The sequence below is a fragment of the Urocitellus parryii genome, chromosome 3 (genome assembly GCF_045843805.1).
Source record: "Urocitellus parryii isolate mUroPar1 chromosome 3, mUroPar1.hap1, whole genome shotgun sequence".
NCBI classification, from domain to species: domain Eukaryota; kingdom Metazoa; phylum Chordata; class Mammalia; order Rodentia; family Sciuridae; genus Urocitellus; species Urocitellus parryii.
The window spans coordinates 103,579,733-103,598,696 of NC_135533.1; the positions used below are offsets into that span (position 1 = coordinate 103,579,733).

At 39.4% G+C, this 18,964-nt stretch overlaps 1 protein-coding gene across 1 annotated transcript in view; it reads right to left on the reverse strand.

Annotated features, from left to right (window-relative positions):
* Positions 1–18,964, reverse strand: part of Pkd1l1 (polycystin 1 like 1, transient receptor potential channel interacting) — a 145,058-nt gene that overhangs the window by 69,491 nt on the left and 56,603 nt on the right. The window contains exons 22-24 of the mRNA XM_077796442.1: positions 15,496–15,607; positions 8,254–8,449; positions 7,425–7,481 (exon numbers count right to left, since the gene is read on the reverse strand). Coding sequence (XP_077652568.1) covers positions 7,425–7,481; positions 8,254–8,449; positions 15,496–15,607 — 365 coding nt within the window. The remainder of the gene's footprint in view (positions 1–7,424; positions 7,482–8,253; positions 8,450–15,495; positions 15,608–18,964) is intronic.

Below are 18,964 nucleotides of genomic sequence, written 5' to 3' on the forward strand. Positions count from 1 at the left end.
GCCGCCCCGCCCGAACCCGCAGTGGGCCTACCCGCAGTCGGCCTCCGCCATCCGGGCTTCCCCGGAAGGCATAGCGCTCGCTCTGGGAGCAGCTGTTTCTCCATCCCGGTCCCTAACCACGCGGCCACAGATAACCGGCTCCACAGGTGGCAACGCGGCGGGTGCAGAAGTCAAGACACGGAGCCAGCAATCGTTTTTGCAGCGGCGGTTACCCTGAGCAGCTTGGACCGCCCCGCCTGAACCCGCAGTCGGCCTCCGCCATCCGGGCTCTCCCGGAAGGCATAGCGCTCGCTCTGGGAGCAGCTGCTTCTCCCCCCGGGTCCCTAACCACGCGGCCACAGATAACCGGCTCCACAGGTGGCAACTCGGCGGGTGCAGAAGTCAAGTCCCGGAGCCAGCAATCGCTTTTGCAAGCGGCAGTTACCCTGAGCAGCTTGGGCCGCCCCGCCCGAACCCGCAGTGGGCCTCTGCCATCCGGGCTTCCCCAGAAGGCATAGCGCTCGCTCTGGGAGCAGCTGTTTCTCCATCCCGGTCCCTAACCACGCGGCCACAGCTAACTGGCTCCACAGGTGGCAATTCGGCGGGTGCAGAAGTCAAGTCCTGGAGCCAGCAATCCTTTTTGCAGCGGCGGCTACCCTGAGCGGCTTGGGCCGCCCCGCCCGAAACCGCAGTGGGCCTACCCGCAGTCGGCCTCCGCCATCCGGGCTCTCACGGAAGGCATAGCGCTCACTCTGGGAGCAGCTGTTTCTCCATCCCGGTCCCTAACCACGCGGCCACAGATAACCGGCTCCACAAGTGGCAACGCAGCGGGTGCAGAAGTCAAGACACGGAGCCAGCAATCGTTTTTGAAAGCGGCGGTTACCCTGAGTGGCTTGGACCGCCCCGCCCGAACCCGCAGTCGGCCTCCGCCATCCGGGCTTCCCCGGAAGGCATAGCGCTCGCTGTGGGAGCAGCTGTTTCTCCATCCCGGTCCCTAACCACGCGACCACAGATAACCGGCTCCTCAGGTGGCTCTGCGGCGGGTGCTGAAGTCAAGTCCCGGAGCCAGCAATCGCTTTTGAAAGCGGCGGTTACCCTGAGCGGCTTGGGCCGCCCCGCCCGAACCCGCAGTGGGCCTCTGCCATCCGGGCTTCCCCGGAAGGCATAGCGCTCGCTCTGGGAGCAGCTGTTTCTCCATCCCGGTCCCTAACCACGCGGCCACAGATAACCGGCTCCACAGGTGGCAACGCGGCGGGTGCAGAAGTCAAGTCCCGGAGCCAGCAATCGCTTTTGCAAGCGGCGGTTACCCTGAGCGGCTTGGGCCGCCCCGCCCGAACCCGCAGTGGGCCTCTGCCATCCGGGCTCCCCCGGAAGGCATAGTGCTCGCTCTGGGAGCAGCTGTTTCTCCATCCCGGTCCCTAACCACGCGGCCACAGCTAACTGGCTCCACAGGTGGCAACGCGGCGGGTGCTGAAGTCAAGTCCCGGAGCCAGCAATTGCTTTTGCAATCGGCGTTCACCCTGAGCGGCTTGGGCCGCCCCGCCCGAACCCGTAGTAGACCGCCGCCAATTTCCAGCGAAATCGAGGGGCTCCAGACAGATTTCCATCGTGCAAAGTTCGACTGCGGGAGCTCCTTTTCTCCGCACGGAGGGCGCATAGCCTGATAGGCAATCGCCCTGCGGCTGGAGTCTGTGGCGCGCACTGGGGAGCTACAAGGTGCTGGAGCGGGGGGAGCAAAGATACCTGCGGCCCACTGGAAAGACAGGCCAGGGGGTAAATTTCAAAAACACAACAGTTGCACCAAGCAGAAAGAAACGCGAGCAGTATGAAAAGACAAGGAAAGAAAGGACCACAAGCTATGAAGGTCAACTCAACATTAGAAGAGGTAATAGCTGCAACTGATGGAATGTCAGATAAAGAGTTCAGGATATACATGCTTCAGATGATCTGGAGTCTCAAGGAAGACATGAGACAGCAAAATCAGACAATGAAAGATCACATTGACAAACAAATCCAGGAAGTAAAAGATCAATTTCACAGGGAGATAGAGGTAATAAAAAACAAACAAATAGAAATCCTAGAAATGCAGGAAACAATAAACCAACTTAAAAACTCAATTGAGAATACTACCAGCAGAGTAGATCACTTAGAAGAGAGAACATCAGACAATGAAGACAAAGTATTTCAACTGGAAAAGAACATAGACAGCTCAGCAAGTCTGCTAAGAAACCATGAGCAGAACATCCAAGAAATATGGGACAATATCAAAAGACCAAATTTAAGAGTCATTGGGATACAAGAAGGCACAGAGCTCCAAACCAAAGGAATAAACAGTCTATTCAGTGAAATAATACGAGAAAACTTCCCAGAATTGAAGAATGAGACAGAATCCCAAATCCTAGAAGCCTACAGGACGCCGAATATGCAAAATCATAAGAGATCCACACCTAGACACATTATAATGAAGATGTCCAACATACAGAATAAGGAGAGAATTTTAAAAGCTGCAAGAGAAAGAAAGCAGATTACATTTAGGGGTAAACCAATCAGGATAACAGCTGATCTCTCGACACAGACTCTGAAAGCTAGAAGATCCTGGAATAACATATTTCAAACACTGAAAGAAAATGGGTTCCAACCAAGAATCGTGTATCCGGCGAAATTAAGCTTCAGGATAGAAGATGAAATTAAAACCTTCCACGATAAACAAAAGTTAAAAGAATTCGCAGCTAGAAAACCATCTCTTCAAAAAATCCTTGGCAAAACATTACAGGAAGAGGAAATGGAAAATAACATTGAAAACCAACATTGGGAGGTAGGACAGTAAAGGGGGGAAAGTAGTCAAAGAGGATAACAAATCAGGTTTAGTAACATCAATAAATAAATATGGCTAGAAGAACAAACCATATCTCAATAATAACCCTAAATGTTAATGGCTTAAACTCACCAATCAAGAGACACAGGCTAGCAGAATGGATCACAAAACAAGACCCAACAATATGCTGCCTACAGGAGACGCATCTGATAGGAAAAGATATTCATAGACTGAAGGTGAAAGGTTGGGAAAAATCATACCACTCATATGGACTTCGGAAACAAGCAGGAGTGGCCATACTCATATCTAATAAAATAGATTTCAAACCAAAGTTAATCAAAAGGGATAAAGAAGGACACGTCATACTGCTCAAGGGAACCATACACCAACAAGACATAACAATCATAAATATATATGCCCCAAATAATGGCGCAGCTGTGTTCATCAAGCAAACTCTTCTCAAGTTTAAGAGTCTAATAGATCACCATACAATAATCATGGGAGACTTCAACACACCTCTCTCACCACTGGACAGATCTTCCAAACAAAAGTTAAATAAGGAAACTATAGAACTCAATAACACAATTAACAATCTAGACTTAATTGACATATATAGACTATACCACCCAACATCAAATAGTTACACTTTTTTCTCAGCAGCACATGGAACCTTCTCAAAAATAGACCATATATTATGTCACAGGGCAACTCTTAGACAATATAAAGGGGTAGAGATAACACCATGCATCTTATCTGATCACAATGGAATGAAACTGAAATTCAATGATAAAAGTAGGAAGGAAAAATCAAGCATCACTTGGAGAATGAACAATAGGTTGCTGAATGATCAATGGGTTTTAGAAGACATCAAGGAGGAAATTAAAAACTTCCTAGAGTTAAATGAAAACACAGACACAACATATCGGAACCTATGGGACACATTAAAAGTAGTTCTAAGAGGAAAATTCATTGCTTGGAGTTCATTCCTCAAAAAAAGAAAAAACCAACAAATAAATGATCTCATACTTCATCTCAAAATCCTAGAAAAAGAAGAGCAAAACAACAGCAAAAGAAGTAGAAGGCAAGAAATTATTAAAATCAGAGCTGAAATTAATGAAATTGAAACAAAAGAAACAATTGAAAAAATTGACAAAACTAAAAGTTGGTTCTTTGAAAAAATAAATAAAATTGACAGACCCTTGGCCATGCTAACAAAGAGAAGAAGAGAGAGTACCCAAATTACTAGCATACGGGATGAAAAAGGCAATATCACAACAGACACTTCAGAAATACAGAAGATAATCAGAAATTATTTTGAATCCTTATACTCCAATAAAATAGAAGATAGTGAAGGCATAGATAAATTCCTTAAGTCTTATGAACTGCCCAGATTGAGTCAGGAGGATATAGACAACCTAAACAGACCAATAACAATAGAGGAAATAGAAGAAACCATCAAAAGATTACCAACTAAGAAAAGCCCAGGACCGGACGGGTATACAGCAGAGTTTTACAAAACCTTTAAAGAGGAACTAACACCAATACTTTTCAAGCTATTTCAGGAAATAGAAAAAGAGGGAGAACTTCCAAATTCATTCTACGAGGCCAACATCACCCTGATTCCGAAACCAGACAAAGACACCTCAAAGAAAGAAAACTACAGACCAATATCTCTAATGAACCTTGATGCAAAAATCCTCAATAAAATTCTGGCGAATCGGATTCAAATACATATCAAAAAAATTATACACCATGATCAAGTAGGATTCATCCCTGGTATGCAAGGTTGGTTCAATATACGGAAATCAATAAATGTTATCCACCACATCAATAGACTTAAAAATAAGAACCATATGATCATCTCGATAGATGCAGAAAAAGCATTCGACAAAGTACAGCATCCCTTTATGTTCAAAACTCTAGAAAAATTAGGGATAATGGGATCATACCTCAACATTGTAAAAGCAATCTATGATAAGCCACAGGCCAGCATCATTCTGAATGGAGAAAAATTGAAGGCATTCCCTCTAAGATCTGGTACAAGACAGGGATGCCCTCTCTCACCACTTCTGTTCAACGTAGTCCTCGAAACACTAGCCAGAGCAATTAGGCAGACGAAAGAAATTAAAGGCATAAAAATAGGAAAAGAAGAACTTAAATTATCACTATTTGCAGATGATATGATTCTATACCTAGCAGATCCAAAAGGGTCTACAAAGATGCTATTAGAGCTAATAAATGAATTCAGCAAAGTGGCAGGATATAAGATCAACACGCATAAATCTAAGGCATTCCTGTATATCAGCGACAAATCCTCTGAAACGGAAATGAGGACAACTACTCCATTCACAATATCCCCCCAAAAATAAAATACTTGGGAATCAACCTAACAAAAGAGGTGAAAGACTTATACAATGAAAATTACAGAACCCTAAAGAAAGACATAGAAGAAGACCTTAGAAGATGGAAAAATATACCCTGCTCATGGATAGGCAGAACTAACATCATCAAAATGGCGATATTACCAAAAGTCCTATATAAGTTCAATGCAATGCCAATCAAAATCCCAACAGCATATCTTGTAAAAATTGATAAAACAATCATGAAATTCATATGGAATAATAAAAGACCCAGAATAGCAAAAACAATACTAAGCAGGAAGTGTGAATCAGGTGGTATAGCGATACCAGACTTCAAACTATACTACAGAGCAATAGTAACAAAAACAGCATGGTACTGGTACCAAAACAGGAGGGTGGACCAATGGTACAGAATAGAGGACACAGTAACCAATCCACAAAACTACAACTATCTTATTTTTGATAAAGGGGCTAAAAGCATGCAATGGAGGAAGGATAGCATCTTCAACAAATGGTGCTGGGAAAACTGGAAATCCATTTGCATCAAAATGAATCTGAATCCATATCTCTCGCCGTGCACAAAAGTTAACTCAAAATGGATCAAGGAGCTTGATATTAAATCAGAGACACGGCATCTGATAGAAGAAAAAGTTGGTTATGATATACACGCTGTGGGATCGGGCTCCAAATTCCTCAATAGGACACCCATAGCGCTAGAATTAACAAATAGAATCAACAAATGGGACTTACTCAAACTAAAAAGTTTTTTCTCAGCAAAAGAAACAATAAGAGAGATAAACAGGGAGCCTACATCCTGGGAACAAATCTTTACTCCACACACTTCAGATAGAGCCCTAATAACCAGAATATACAAAGAACTCAAAAAATTAGACAATAAGATAACAAATAACCCAATCAATAAATGGGCCAAGGACCTGAACAGACACTTCTCAGAGGAGGACATACAATCAATCAACAAGTACATGAAAAAATGCTCACCATCGCTAGCAGTCAGAGAAATGCAAATCAAAACTACCCTAAGATACCATCTCACTCCAGTAAGACTGGCAGCCATTAGGAAGTCAAACAACAATAAGTGCTGGAGAGGATGCGGGGAAAAAGGCACTCTTGTTCATTGCTGGTGGGACTGCAAATTGGTGCAGCCAATCTGGAAAGCAGTATGGAGATTTCTCGGAAAGCTGGGAATGGAACCACCATTTGACCCAGCTATTCCCCTTCTCGGTCTATTCCCTAAAGCCCTAACAAGAGCATGCTACAGGGACACTGCTACATCGATGTTCATAGCAGCTCAATTCACGATAGCAAGACTGTGGAACCAGCCTAGATGCCCTTCAATAGATGAATGGATAAAAAAAATGTGGCATTTATATACTATGGAGTATTATTCTGCATTAAAAAATGACAAAATCATAGAATTTGGAGGGAAATGGATGGCATTAGAGCAGATTATGCTAAGTGAAGCTAGTCAATCTTTAAAAAACAAATACCAAATGACTCCTTTGATATAAGGGGAGTAAACAAGGACAGGGTAGGGACGAAGAGCTTGAGAAGAAGATTTACATTAAACAGGGATGAGAGGTGGGAGGGAAAGGGAGTGAGAAGGGAAATTGCATGGAAATGGAAGGCGATCCTCAGGGTTATACAAAATATCATATAAGAGGAAAGGAGGGGTAAGACAAGTTAATACAAATTGAAGAAATGATTTACAGTAGAAGGGGTAGAGAGAGAAAAGGGGAGGGGAGGGGAGGGGAGGGGGGATAGTAGAGAATAGGACAGACAGCAGAATACATCAGAATCTAGAAAGGCAATATGTCAATCAATGGAAGGGAAACTGATGTGATACAGCAATCTGTATACGGGGTAAAAGCGGGAGTTCATAATCCACTTGAATCAAACCGTGTGATATGATGTATTAAGAACTATGTAATGTTATGAACGACCAATAAAAAAAAAAAAGAAGAAAAAAAAAATATAACTCTAAACAGAATATTTTTCAAGAACTGATAATGGTGGGGCAACATGGCACAGGCTGGCAATATCAGTGGCTCAGAAGGCTGAGGCAGGAGGATTGCAAGTTTGTGGTCACTCAAACTAAAAAATAAAAGTTGGGGATGTATCTGAGCAGTACAGCATCCCTGGGTTCAATCTCCAGTACCAAAACGTTAAAAATTAAAAAAAAAAATGATCATGGCCTCATAATTATGCAAAAAAAAACAGGAAAATAAAACATGGAAAGAAATAGCACTTACCTTATTAGAGAAGCTTATAAGATTTCTCAACATAAGAACAGAATGAATTATTTCTTCCTGAACAGCAAAATCAAGTAAACAACAAACAAACAAAGAAGAAAAAAGAAATTAGTGTATTAGTTCAGTTCCAGCCTGCTTATGTAAAAGTAGAGCAGAATTTATGCTTTCAACTAAGAGATGACCTGGAGCCAGCCCTTCTCCAGTAAGACCAGGACCCCGGTTTGAGTTTTCTTTTTAGTCTAACATGCCTCTTCCTATGTGCCTCTGGCCAGTCTCACATATCTCATCAGAAAACTGACATGAAAGAGAAGGAAATTAAGGGACAGAACTAATTGAAACTTTGAGAAAAGTTCAGAGAGAATGATGAAGGAAGAAAAACAGTAGTTCAAGTGAAGAATCTTACAATGAAACAAGATAGTTTATTTGTAGATGTGAATGATCTCTAGTGCCCATTATAAGACAGAGGTGCAGAAATGTGAACAAAGATGGTAACCTTTGATTATATCATCATTTCATAAGAAGTTGCATAAAATAATGACTATCAAGGATATTATAGTCAACAAGATAAAATCAGATTGGATTTACAGAATTTTAACTTACACTAGAGGAATTATCTATTATGATGATTGACTTGCAGTGTTCATTTATAAGACATGTCAGAAGGCAAGAGAGATCAAACCCTTGTATGGGAGCCAAGCTGGCTGCCTACCTGGTCACCTTTCTTGCTTGTGTTTCATCAGTAGGACTACTTCCTGGGAGTCAAACAGCCACGAACCCACTACCTGACACAAGTTTACAGACCCTGCCCTCACCATGCTCTAGGCCATACCTGATCTGCAAAAGCTAATTTGCATACAGAAGAAATCAATGCATCCTGTATTTGTGACCATTGACCACACGATGCATTTCTCTTCTCCTTAACCAAACGACTCAGGATCCCAGTGATCATGGTGACATAGTTCTTCATTTCCATGTAACTCCCCATCAGCTGGAGGGTGGACAGGTTTTTCAGACTGGAATTATATCTGAAGAAAACACAGAACTATCATGATCAGACACACTGTAAAACTATTCATCTTGCTGACTAAGGGTGGAATGGAATTTAGTCTTGGGTGATTCCCGAAAGAAAGAGTATGACACAAAGGAGAATTGGTCTGTGCAGAGACAAGACATCCTGTCAAACTCCCATAAAACCCTTTGTTTAGAACTGAAAAGGGCTCAAGAAGTCACACAGGTACTGATATGGAAACATCATGTCAGGTGAGGAAATGTAGTCCAGAGATACCACAGAGGCTAGAGCTGGATGAAGTTTCACAGCATCCTAATAATTCAGAGTTGGTAATTAATGTTCAGATGCACAACGGAGTGGATATGCATACTGTACTTGTGGTTTCTGGTAAAAATTACAAGTTAATGACTTCAGATTTCAACAACTGGGTACTAGTTTATTTATTTAAAAATGGTATATTTCAGTTATTTGCACTTGGAAAGACAACACGAAGCCCTGAAAATAGTCTAGTGTACAAGGTCAATGGTCAGTTCCAGCCCTTGCCCTGCAATTTCTTTGTTGTATCACTTTCAGAGCAACATTAACCAGAATAAATGAGCATCAGTTTCCAAAGGTGTAAATAGAAATTCCAATTTATTAAAAAATGTTGTGTGAACACTTAGCATGTATGCTTAAAGACACATTTGACCAATGGAGCAATGACTAATTAATGGAGACCAAGACTGTAGGAATCCAGACTGAAGATAAAAACACACAAATAAATCTGAGCAGAAAGACCATGGGCTACACAAAGAGGGAAATACACTTCACAGTAGTAGTCTTGCTAAGTCAATAAACAAGCCAAATGAACAAAAACAAGCCCAGAGAAAAGGAATGGGTCAATACCCACAGTGATCATGATATATTTATCTAAAATGTCCAATTCTCAATGAAAAATTATGAGATACCCAAAGACACTTAAAGTATAGCCAAAACACATGAAAGATAAGCAAACAATAGAAATTGTCTTTGGGAAGACCTGAATGTTGGACTTAGCAAAGACTTCAAAGCAGCTTTTATAAATATGTTCAAAGAACTAAAGAAGACCATAGTTTAAAAATTAAAGAGCCAGGCAGGAGGATCATGAGTCCAAAGCCTGCTTCAGCAATTTAGCAAAGCCCTAAGCAATTCAGTCACACCCTGTCTCTAAATAAAATATAAAATAGGGCAGGGGATGTGATTCAGTGGTCGAGTGCCCCTGAGTTCAATCCCTGGTACCCACCCCCCCAAAAAAAAATTAAAGAAAGGCATAACAATAAAGAATTAAACAGAGAACATTAATAAAGAGATAAAACAATACATTTATGATATAGAAAGAACCAAATGGAAATTTTAGAGTTGCATGTACAATAATCAAAATGAAAAATTCACTATAAAGGTTCAAAAGTAGATTTGAGAAAAGAAAGAATTTACAAATTTGAGGATAGAACAATAAAGACGATGAGCCACAGAAATAAAACAGTAGGAAAAAAAATGAACAGACTCATGAAAATGCTGGGCATCATTAAATCCATAGATCACATTTTTCATTCTTAACTTATTTTAAAAGCCATTGCATGAGATAATATCTATAAAATGTTATTGTTGGGCTCATAATGCAGAGAAAGGTAATATAACAATAACAACATTAAGAATGGGGGTGGGGATGAAGCTATATTGAATAGTGAAGTGACACTAAATGGCAACTTGAACTTACAGGGATACTCGAAGACAACTAATAAGAAGATTAATATACTTTAAAAACACTTATTAAAATAGATTGTATCCTTTTTTCTTTTCTAGTTTCTCTAAAAATAGATTATATAAAAGAATAATCATAACATTGTATTATAGCATAATATAAGTTGTTTACATAATAATAACTTCACAAAAATAAGAGAAAATGGAGCTATATAGGTATAAGTTTCTATATCTAACTGGAAGCAATTTAATATTAGTTTGTAGAAGTTTCTAATAAGCTAAGATGTAAATTGTAAGCTCTAGAGCAACAACTAAACAAGTATCTGAAAAATATACTTAAAAATCATTAAGGGAGGGCTGGAGTTGTGGCTTACTGGTAGAGCACATGGCTTGCTTAGCATGTATGAGGCACTGGGTTCAATCCTCAGCACCACATAGCAATTAATTAATAAAATAAAGGTATTGTGTCCATCTACAACAAATATTTGTAAAAAAATCATTAAGGGAGTTAAAATGGTACAATACAAAATATTCTTTTAAGAAAAAAGGAGGTGATAAAGGAAGAAGAGAGGAACAAAATTATCATGGGACATGTAGAAAACAAAAGTAAAATAGTATACCCTACATTCAATGATTCTAATAATAGCAAAAACTGTGAATGTGTCACACAATCCAGACAAAAGATAGGGAATAAAAGGCTGGCTATGAAAATAAGATCCAACTAAAGGATAAATGTAGGTTGAAAAAGACATAAATACAAACAGATACTATAAGGCACCTAGAAAGGTTATATTTATATCAGACTAAAAATAAATTAAGACAAAAACAAGTATTAGTGATAAAGAACATTTCCCAATGATAAAATATTAGGAAGATTAAAAAATATATGAATATATAGGGACCTAACAACAGATGCTGTACACATGAAGCAAAAACCAACAGACCTATAGGGAAAGGAAAAAAATTGAAATTATACTGTCAATAATGGGTAGAAAAACAAGGAAGAAAATCAATAAAGCTTTGTAAGAGTAAAACAATAACATGAAGGAAATAGGCCAAACAGATATCCACAGAACATTTTACCCCCCAAAAGCAGAATACACATTTTTCTCAAGTAATAGATTTTTTTGGAATATACCATATATGTAGGCATTAAAAAACTCAATAAAATTTAAATTATTGTAATAATACAAAGTACATCCTCTGACCATGATGGAATTAAATTAGAAATCAAAGACAAAAAGAAATTTGGCAAATTCATGAATATGTGAAAATTAAATGATGTATTCATAAAGAATCAATGGTTCAAGAAGCAGCAGAAAGGAAAATGACAAAACACTTTGAAATTAATGAAGGAAAGTAACTGGGATACAGTTAAAGTAGTGCTTGGGGTGAAATTTATAGCTACAAATGTCTGAAAAAAGATATCAAATCATTAGCCTATATAGAGAACAAGAAAAAGAAAAGCAAACTAAACCCAGACAAGCAGAAGAAAAGGAATGTTAAAGATCAGTTCAGGAATGAATGAAATTGAAAAAAAAAATCAGTGAAACCCCAAGTAGTTCTTTGAACAGATCATCCAAGCTGACAAATCTTTAGCTAGACTGACAAAGACACAAAATGAAAATAATGAAATTATTAAAATAATGAATAAAATGAATATCACTACTGACCATATAGAGATAAAAAAGACTACAATGCAATTCTATTCTTTTAAAAAATCCTGTGTACCAAAATATTACAGAATGTACATGAAATGAGAAAATTTCTAGAAAGAAACAAATGACTAAAACTATGAGACTACATTAGTAATTTTAAAACTTTCCAAAAAGAAAATACAGATGTAGATAATTTCACTCATAATTTTTATCAAATGTTCACAGAAGAATTGATACTCATCCTCACAAAATGTTCCAAATAATACAAAAGAACACTTGTAAATAGACTGAGGGCAGTATTACCCTGACACTAAAGCCAGACAAAGGCAAAGCTGAAAAGAAAACTACCAGCCAATAGTGCTTATGAATGTAGACACAAAACTCCGAAGTATAATATTAGCAAAACCAAATCCACCCACACAGAAAGAGAATTATATGCTAGGACCAATGGGATATATTCCTGAAATGTAAAAGTGATTCAACATGTGAAAAATGATCATATATAAATATAACTTGTGTCTTAATCTGTTTGGGAAGTTATGACAAAATTCTTTTTTAAAAAATATTTTTTAGTTATAGATGGACACAAATCTTTAGTTATTTATTTTTTTAATGTGGTGCTGAGGATCGAACCCAGTGCTTCACATGTGTAAGGCAAGCACTCTGCCACTGAGCCCCAGCCCCAGCCCCCAAAAGTCTTGAAACTGGATGAAATGGGAAGAACAGAAATTTATTTCTCACAGTTCTGGAGATTGGGAAGTTCAGAATCAGTGTACTGACAGGATGAGTGTCTGGTAAGGGATGCTCTCTGCTTCCAAGATGGCACCCTGTTGCTTCCTCAAGAGGGCAAGAACACTGCATTCTCATGTGGAAGATGCAAGGGCAACAAGGGCCTAGATGGGTCATTCCAGCCCTTTTAAAAGGATACTAATCCCATTCATGATGGTCAAAGCCCCCTACCCGCCCCCCCCACCTTGATACTGTTACACTGGAAATAAAGTGTCAGCACGAACCCAAGTATTCAAACCTTATCAACTTGTTAATTAGAATAAAGGACCAAAACCATATAATCACATCAATAGGCCTAGCAAGAGCATTTGAAAAACTTCAACATACTTTCATGATTAAAAACACCCAATAAACTAGGAATAGATGGGAACATCTTCAACCCAATAACAAACACCTACGAAAAACTTATAGCTAACACCATACTAAACACAAAGTGAAACACTGAATGCTTCCCCCTAATCATTAAACTGGAGGTTCTAGCAAGAACTGATCAGGCAAGAAAAAAGGAATAAAAGGCATCAGACTGGAAAGATCAAAGTGTTGCAGTCTCTATTTATAGATGAAACAATCTTATATATGGAAAGCCCCAAAGGAAATGCTAAAGAAACTACTGAAATAAACATATTTAGCAGAGTTATAGGATACATGATCAATATGCAAAATCAATTATTTATCTACTACAATAAAAATTCAAAAATGTAACTAAGAAAATAATTCCACTTATAATGACATCAATAATAGTGAAATACTCATAAACTCTAAAAAAGAAATACAAGATGTGCCTACTGAAAACTATGAAACATTGTTGAAAGAAATTAAAGGTCTAAAAAATAGGAGACATCCCATGTCCGTGAATCGGAAGACTTAATGTTAAGATAGTGATACTTCTGAAACTGATCTATATATTCTAGAAAATCCCTATGAAAATCCTAGTTAGCTTTTGCTTTGTTTTGTTTTTTTTAACACCTTCATAGGTGTTAGTAGCCCTAGCCCATAGTATTAGGAAGGGCAGGCTAAGTTGGAGCAAGCGAGAGGGTGGCCAACACCAGTCACTGTGGCATCTATGCTCTGTTTTGCTTCTGCAGAAACTAACAAGATGCTTCTAAAAAGTCATGTGGAACTTCAAGGAATTTGGGATAGCCGATCTTATGAAGAAATAACAAAATTGGGTTCAGGCTTCTCCGTTCCAAAGTTTACTACAAAACTACAGTAATCAAAAAACATAGCATTGGTGTAAAAGAGATATCTAGAAAATTGAACAGAATGGAGAATCCAGAAATAAACCCCAACATGTGATGTTGATTTTTGACAGAAAGCCAAAGACAATTCTGTGGAGGAAACAGTTTTCAACAACCTGTGCTTAGAAGTTTGGATATTCATATGCTAAAGAATGCAGGTGGAGCCCTAAACACACACACACACACACACACACACACACACAAACTCACACACACATATACATACATACACACACAAATTTACTCTAAGTGGATCATAAACTTAAATGTAAGACCTAAAAATACAAAAACTCTTAAGAAAAAATACAGATGTAGTCTTTGTGTTATTTCACTAGGCAGTAATTTCATAGATTGACATAAAAAACACAAGGAATAAAAGAGAAGATAATTAAATTGGACTACTCAAAATTAAGTAGGGTCTTCAAAAACTTTCATTCTTCAATGGACAATCAAGAAAGTGAAATGAAAAGAGACTGAGAGAATACATTTGTAGATCATATCTTTAAAGGAATTTGTATGCAATGCCTACAAAAAAAACTCCCACAAATTAATCATAAGAACAAAAATAATTCAAATCAAAAATGGGCAAAGTGGATGAATAAGCATCTAGAAGGAAGATACCCAAAGCACATGAAAAGATGCTCAGCATCATAGAGCATAGGGAAATGAAAATCCAAACTTCAATGACACTCATTAGAATAGCCATAATCAAAAAGCAGACAACAACCAGTGTTTGTTAGGATGTACCCTCATCCAGTGTTGGTGGGAATACAAAAGGGTGCAGCCATTTTGGAAAACATTTGGCATTTTTCCAAATGCTAAAACTAGACTTATCATGGTTGTCAGTGTTATCAGAAGTTATGCATGGTTATAAGAGTTACCAGTGGTTCCACTTCTAGTTATCTACTCAAGAAAACTGACAGCATCCCTGCACACAAAATCTCACACAAGAATGCCTAGAACAGAATGGTTTCTTATAGAACCAAAGTGTGGGGGAAAAACCCACATGTCCATTAATTTAAAAATAAAAAAAACAAAATGTGATATATCTATACAATAAATAATATTCAAAAATAAAAAGGAACGAGGTACTAATATATGATCATCTAGATAAAACTCAGAAACATTCATGAAGAAAAACAGTTATTAAAAATCACATTTCATATCATCCCATTGAAATTCCAAGAATAGGCAAATTGGTAGACATGATGTAAAATTAGTGACTACTTGGGGCTGGGGCTGGGGCTGGGAGGAGGAAACTAAAGATAGTGGTGTGGGTAGAGGAGTGGCAACTAATGAGCACATTATAATACATACATTTTATGGTCGTGAAAATTGTCTAAAACTAGATTGTGCTGAAGATTGTACAATTCTGTAAGAGTACTAAGAACCAAGGAATCGCACACCTTTAGTGAGTGAACTATATAACAGGTAAATGATACCTTCATAAAACAGTTCTAAAGAAAGAAAAAAGTGTGTCATGGGTTCTGAAGCACTGGCACAGATGCCACAGAAAGGTGAGTCAACAGGACTATAGTGACAGAACCCCAGCTTCTCCCTTTGCCCATCCTGAAATCAGTTCCTGCCACTCTGCCTTGCTGCTGTCCCCTGAGGAAATATGGACACTGCTTCGGATGTCTGTGTGGTGTGATACTCACAGGTCCTCGCTGAGGCAGTCTTTCCCATGGAAACGGGGCAGCACGGTCACCGCCACAGAGCACGCCAGTGCCTTGGAGCCTTTGCTGTCTGTGATCTCAGTAGAAACCATGACTATGAGAGAACATGACAGGAAGGTCATCCTGAATAGGTGGCTACAGAGATGCCTCTTCACACCCTGACAGCAACTGAGCAGCACCAGGTGGATGAGCTTAGTCCTGGCAAAGCGCAGGATGAGAAGAAATTGCAGGCTGTTTGCCCTCTCAAGGTGCTTACACTGTGGTTACCAACAAACCAGCAAATAGAATCTCCTTTGAGCAGATCCATATGATGGAATGATGACGGTTACTTCAAGGGCTACTAAAATAAGGCAAGGCATGGGAGTGGTACTTCAGGTTCTCCACTTCTGGGAAGATCTCACACCCCAACATAAAATCTGAGCATCAGTACAAGGCACTGAGTGCCAATCAGATAGGGAAGCCAAGAGGTGTCACAGAGAGTTGGTAGGCAGAAGGCACCATTGTGTGCTGTGGGTGTCAGGGAATGACTCATTTATTCACGTGCTTCCCCATTCACTCATTTGATCCACAAAAGGTGAGCCTGTGGCAGGATAGGAGGTTATGACCAAAAAGGATTGTCTGTGCCCTACAAGTAATCCTGTCCACTAGCAACGTGAGGAGTGCTGAAACAGGGTGAATGCCAGGGCCACGGGGAGCTCACAGAGTGAAATATAGTCTCCCTGATGGTCCATCAAGGGCTGGGGTAATATTTTAATCAGTTCCTAAATGACATGTATAGATCTAACAGGTATAGAAGAAAGGTGAAGACAAAGTCTAACTGAAGGAAGTTTGCATGAAGACATAGGAATGTGGCAGGAAATGGCTCTACTGGGTCTTAGGAATCCCTCCATGTGGTAACAGCTCCAGGTATGCTGAGGAGACCTGCAGATGAGCTCAGAGTATACGTGGTGATCAAGTGGTGAGGGCCATAGGTGCAGATGTGTGACTTATATAGGAAGATACATGGTGTGTTGATCTATGCACCCTGGTGTCTTCATAACATCTTCAATTTGAATCCCAATGCTAAGGGTTTGGGAACTTAATTTTAGAGGTCACTTGTTCTCCAGATGTGGTCCCAGACACCTGCATCACTGGAAAGCTTGTCTACAAGAAAATTCTAGGTTCTGCTTTTTCCCCAGTAATATTTCTGAGTCAGTAAATATTATGTGAGCCCCTGGAAGCTCCAATTTTGTTTTTTGGGTTCTTTTGGTACCAAGGATTGAACTCAGGGAGACACTTAACCACTTAACCATATCCTCAGCCTTTTTGTGTGTATTTTGTTTAGAGACAGGGTCTCACTGAGTGTTTAGGGTCTCCCTAAGTTGCTGAGGCTGGCTTTGAACTTGTTGTGATCCTCCTGTCTCAGCCTCCTGAGCTACTGGGATTATAAATGTGCACTACAGTGTCTGGCAAAGCTCCAATATTATAAATCCCCCACTGCATAAAATGTTGGTCCTATGAATCATGATACAGAATATGAGAGAAAAAAGTAGGTTTTGGGTAAGACTGTTCAATTTTACACACTTAGTAGGTGCCATATTAATTTTTGCTAAAGATGGAACATAAAAAGGTATGCATTATGTATCTAATTTTGTATCTAATTATGTATCTAATATTGAATGCAGATATTCATAGAAATTGATTATGATAATCATGAACATTAGAAACAAAATCACACTTGTGAAGGACCTGAGTACCATCACTAACCCTGACACTACTCTGGGACTGTGACCTGAAATCTGATTCTAAAAATTTTTGTCAACATGGTGCTCAGGCCCTGCTCCAAGTTCTTCTGTTTGGATATCTGCCTAGCTCTATGGTCTGTGGCAGGCCTTGTGGACAGAGGCCCCTCATACCCCACATGCAGCTCTCAGGGGAGGGACATGCCAGGTCTTCATATAAGAAGGTTGCCTATGGATGTTGGGCCTCCTTGTCTGAAGGACACATTCTGCTCTGACCAAGCTCTTAACATACACCTCTGGCTTCGGACCCTCTACTGAGACTTGGGGGAGCTTGGGATGAGCATCCATCATGAGAATACTTTCCAAAGGACAGAAGTTAAATGCAATTTTAGCATTTAATGATTTATCAGGGCAAGCTCATGAAAGTCAAAATGAACCATTCAGTCAACATCTACTGTGCTAGCCTTTTGTTGCTTGACTTCACTAAACCTCAAGCTCAGATGGAAGTACAAAGGCATCACATACAAAGTGGAACATGATTAGAAAGCTCACAACTGCACCATGCTCAGGAAAGTTTTGCTCAATTTGACTAGAATCTAGAAGAAAGTACAAATGTTTTAATTGGAGGTGACAGGAAAGATTTCATAGAGAAAGTACTTTCACTAGACTCAAAGGAGAGGTGAGATTTCAATACATCAGGGACATGACCTAGTTCAGAACTTGGGATGAAAAAGTCATACCAACTCAGTTCAAAGAATCTTCTAGATTAGTGACTCTCAACCTTGCCTGCACAGAGCAATTGTCCAAAAGTTAAAAAACAAACAAAAAACTTCAGTCACCCCGGAGAGTCTAATTTAACCACACTGGGTTGTGCCCACCCAGGTACTGTGTTAAATGATGGAATCCCTTATATGTTCAGGTGAGGTCCATTCCCAAGTGGTGATTTAGAAATGGACAGGACCTCAGGGGCAGGGGTAGGAGTAGAAAGTTTCCCACACTATGGGATTCATTTTGCTTGGGGGTTAGAGTTTATATATGAAATTCATCACAAAAGTTCATGCATTCAAGGCTTAGTCCCTTGCTTGGTGCTACTCAGAGGTAGTAGAACCTTTAAGAAGTGGGGCCTAGAGGAAAGTCTTCCTGTCATTGGGGGTGTGCTCTCATAGGGCACTCCTTCCTCTTTCATACCCAGACTTGAAGTAAATGAGCCTCCACATCACTTGCTCCTGCCATTATATACCGTGCTGCCACAGGTACAAGGCAATGGTGTCAATGAATTATGGACTGAAACCTCCAAAACTGTGAGCCCAAATAAACTTTTCCTCTTTTTAATTTGATTCATCTCAGATATTTGTGATAGTAGTGAGAAGTGGACTAACAAAGGATTTACAATTAATTTGCTAACTCAACATTACTTTACTCCATATTATTTTAGTACTTTATCTCACATTATTTTTTTGGTCTGCATACCTTGATTTGGTTTCACTTATACTAAATGCAAGATTCACCAGATATGGCATATTTCATTAGTAAATAAGAAATAGATTGGTGTTAATTATTTAATTCATATAAAAAATTCTTTGGCATTTTATTATCTACATTATATGTCATTTAAAATTTAAAACGTGTGGTGTGTGTATGTGTGTGTGTGTGTATTTACTGATATTTATTCTAATGTTCTTCCTGCACCAAAAGGTAGGTAATCAAACTAACCTAAAAAACATTAAACT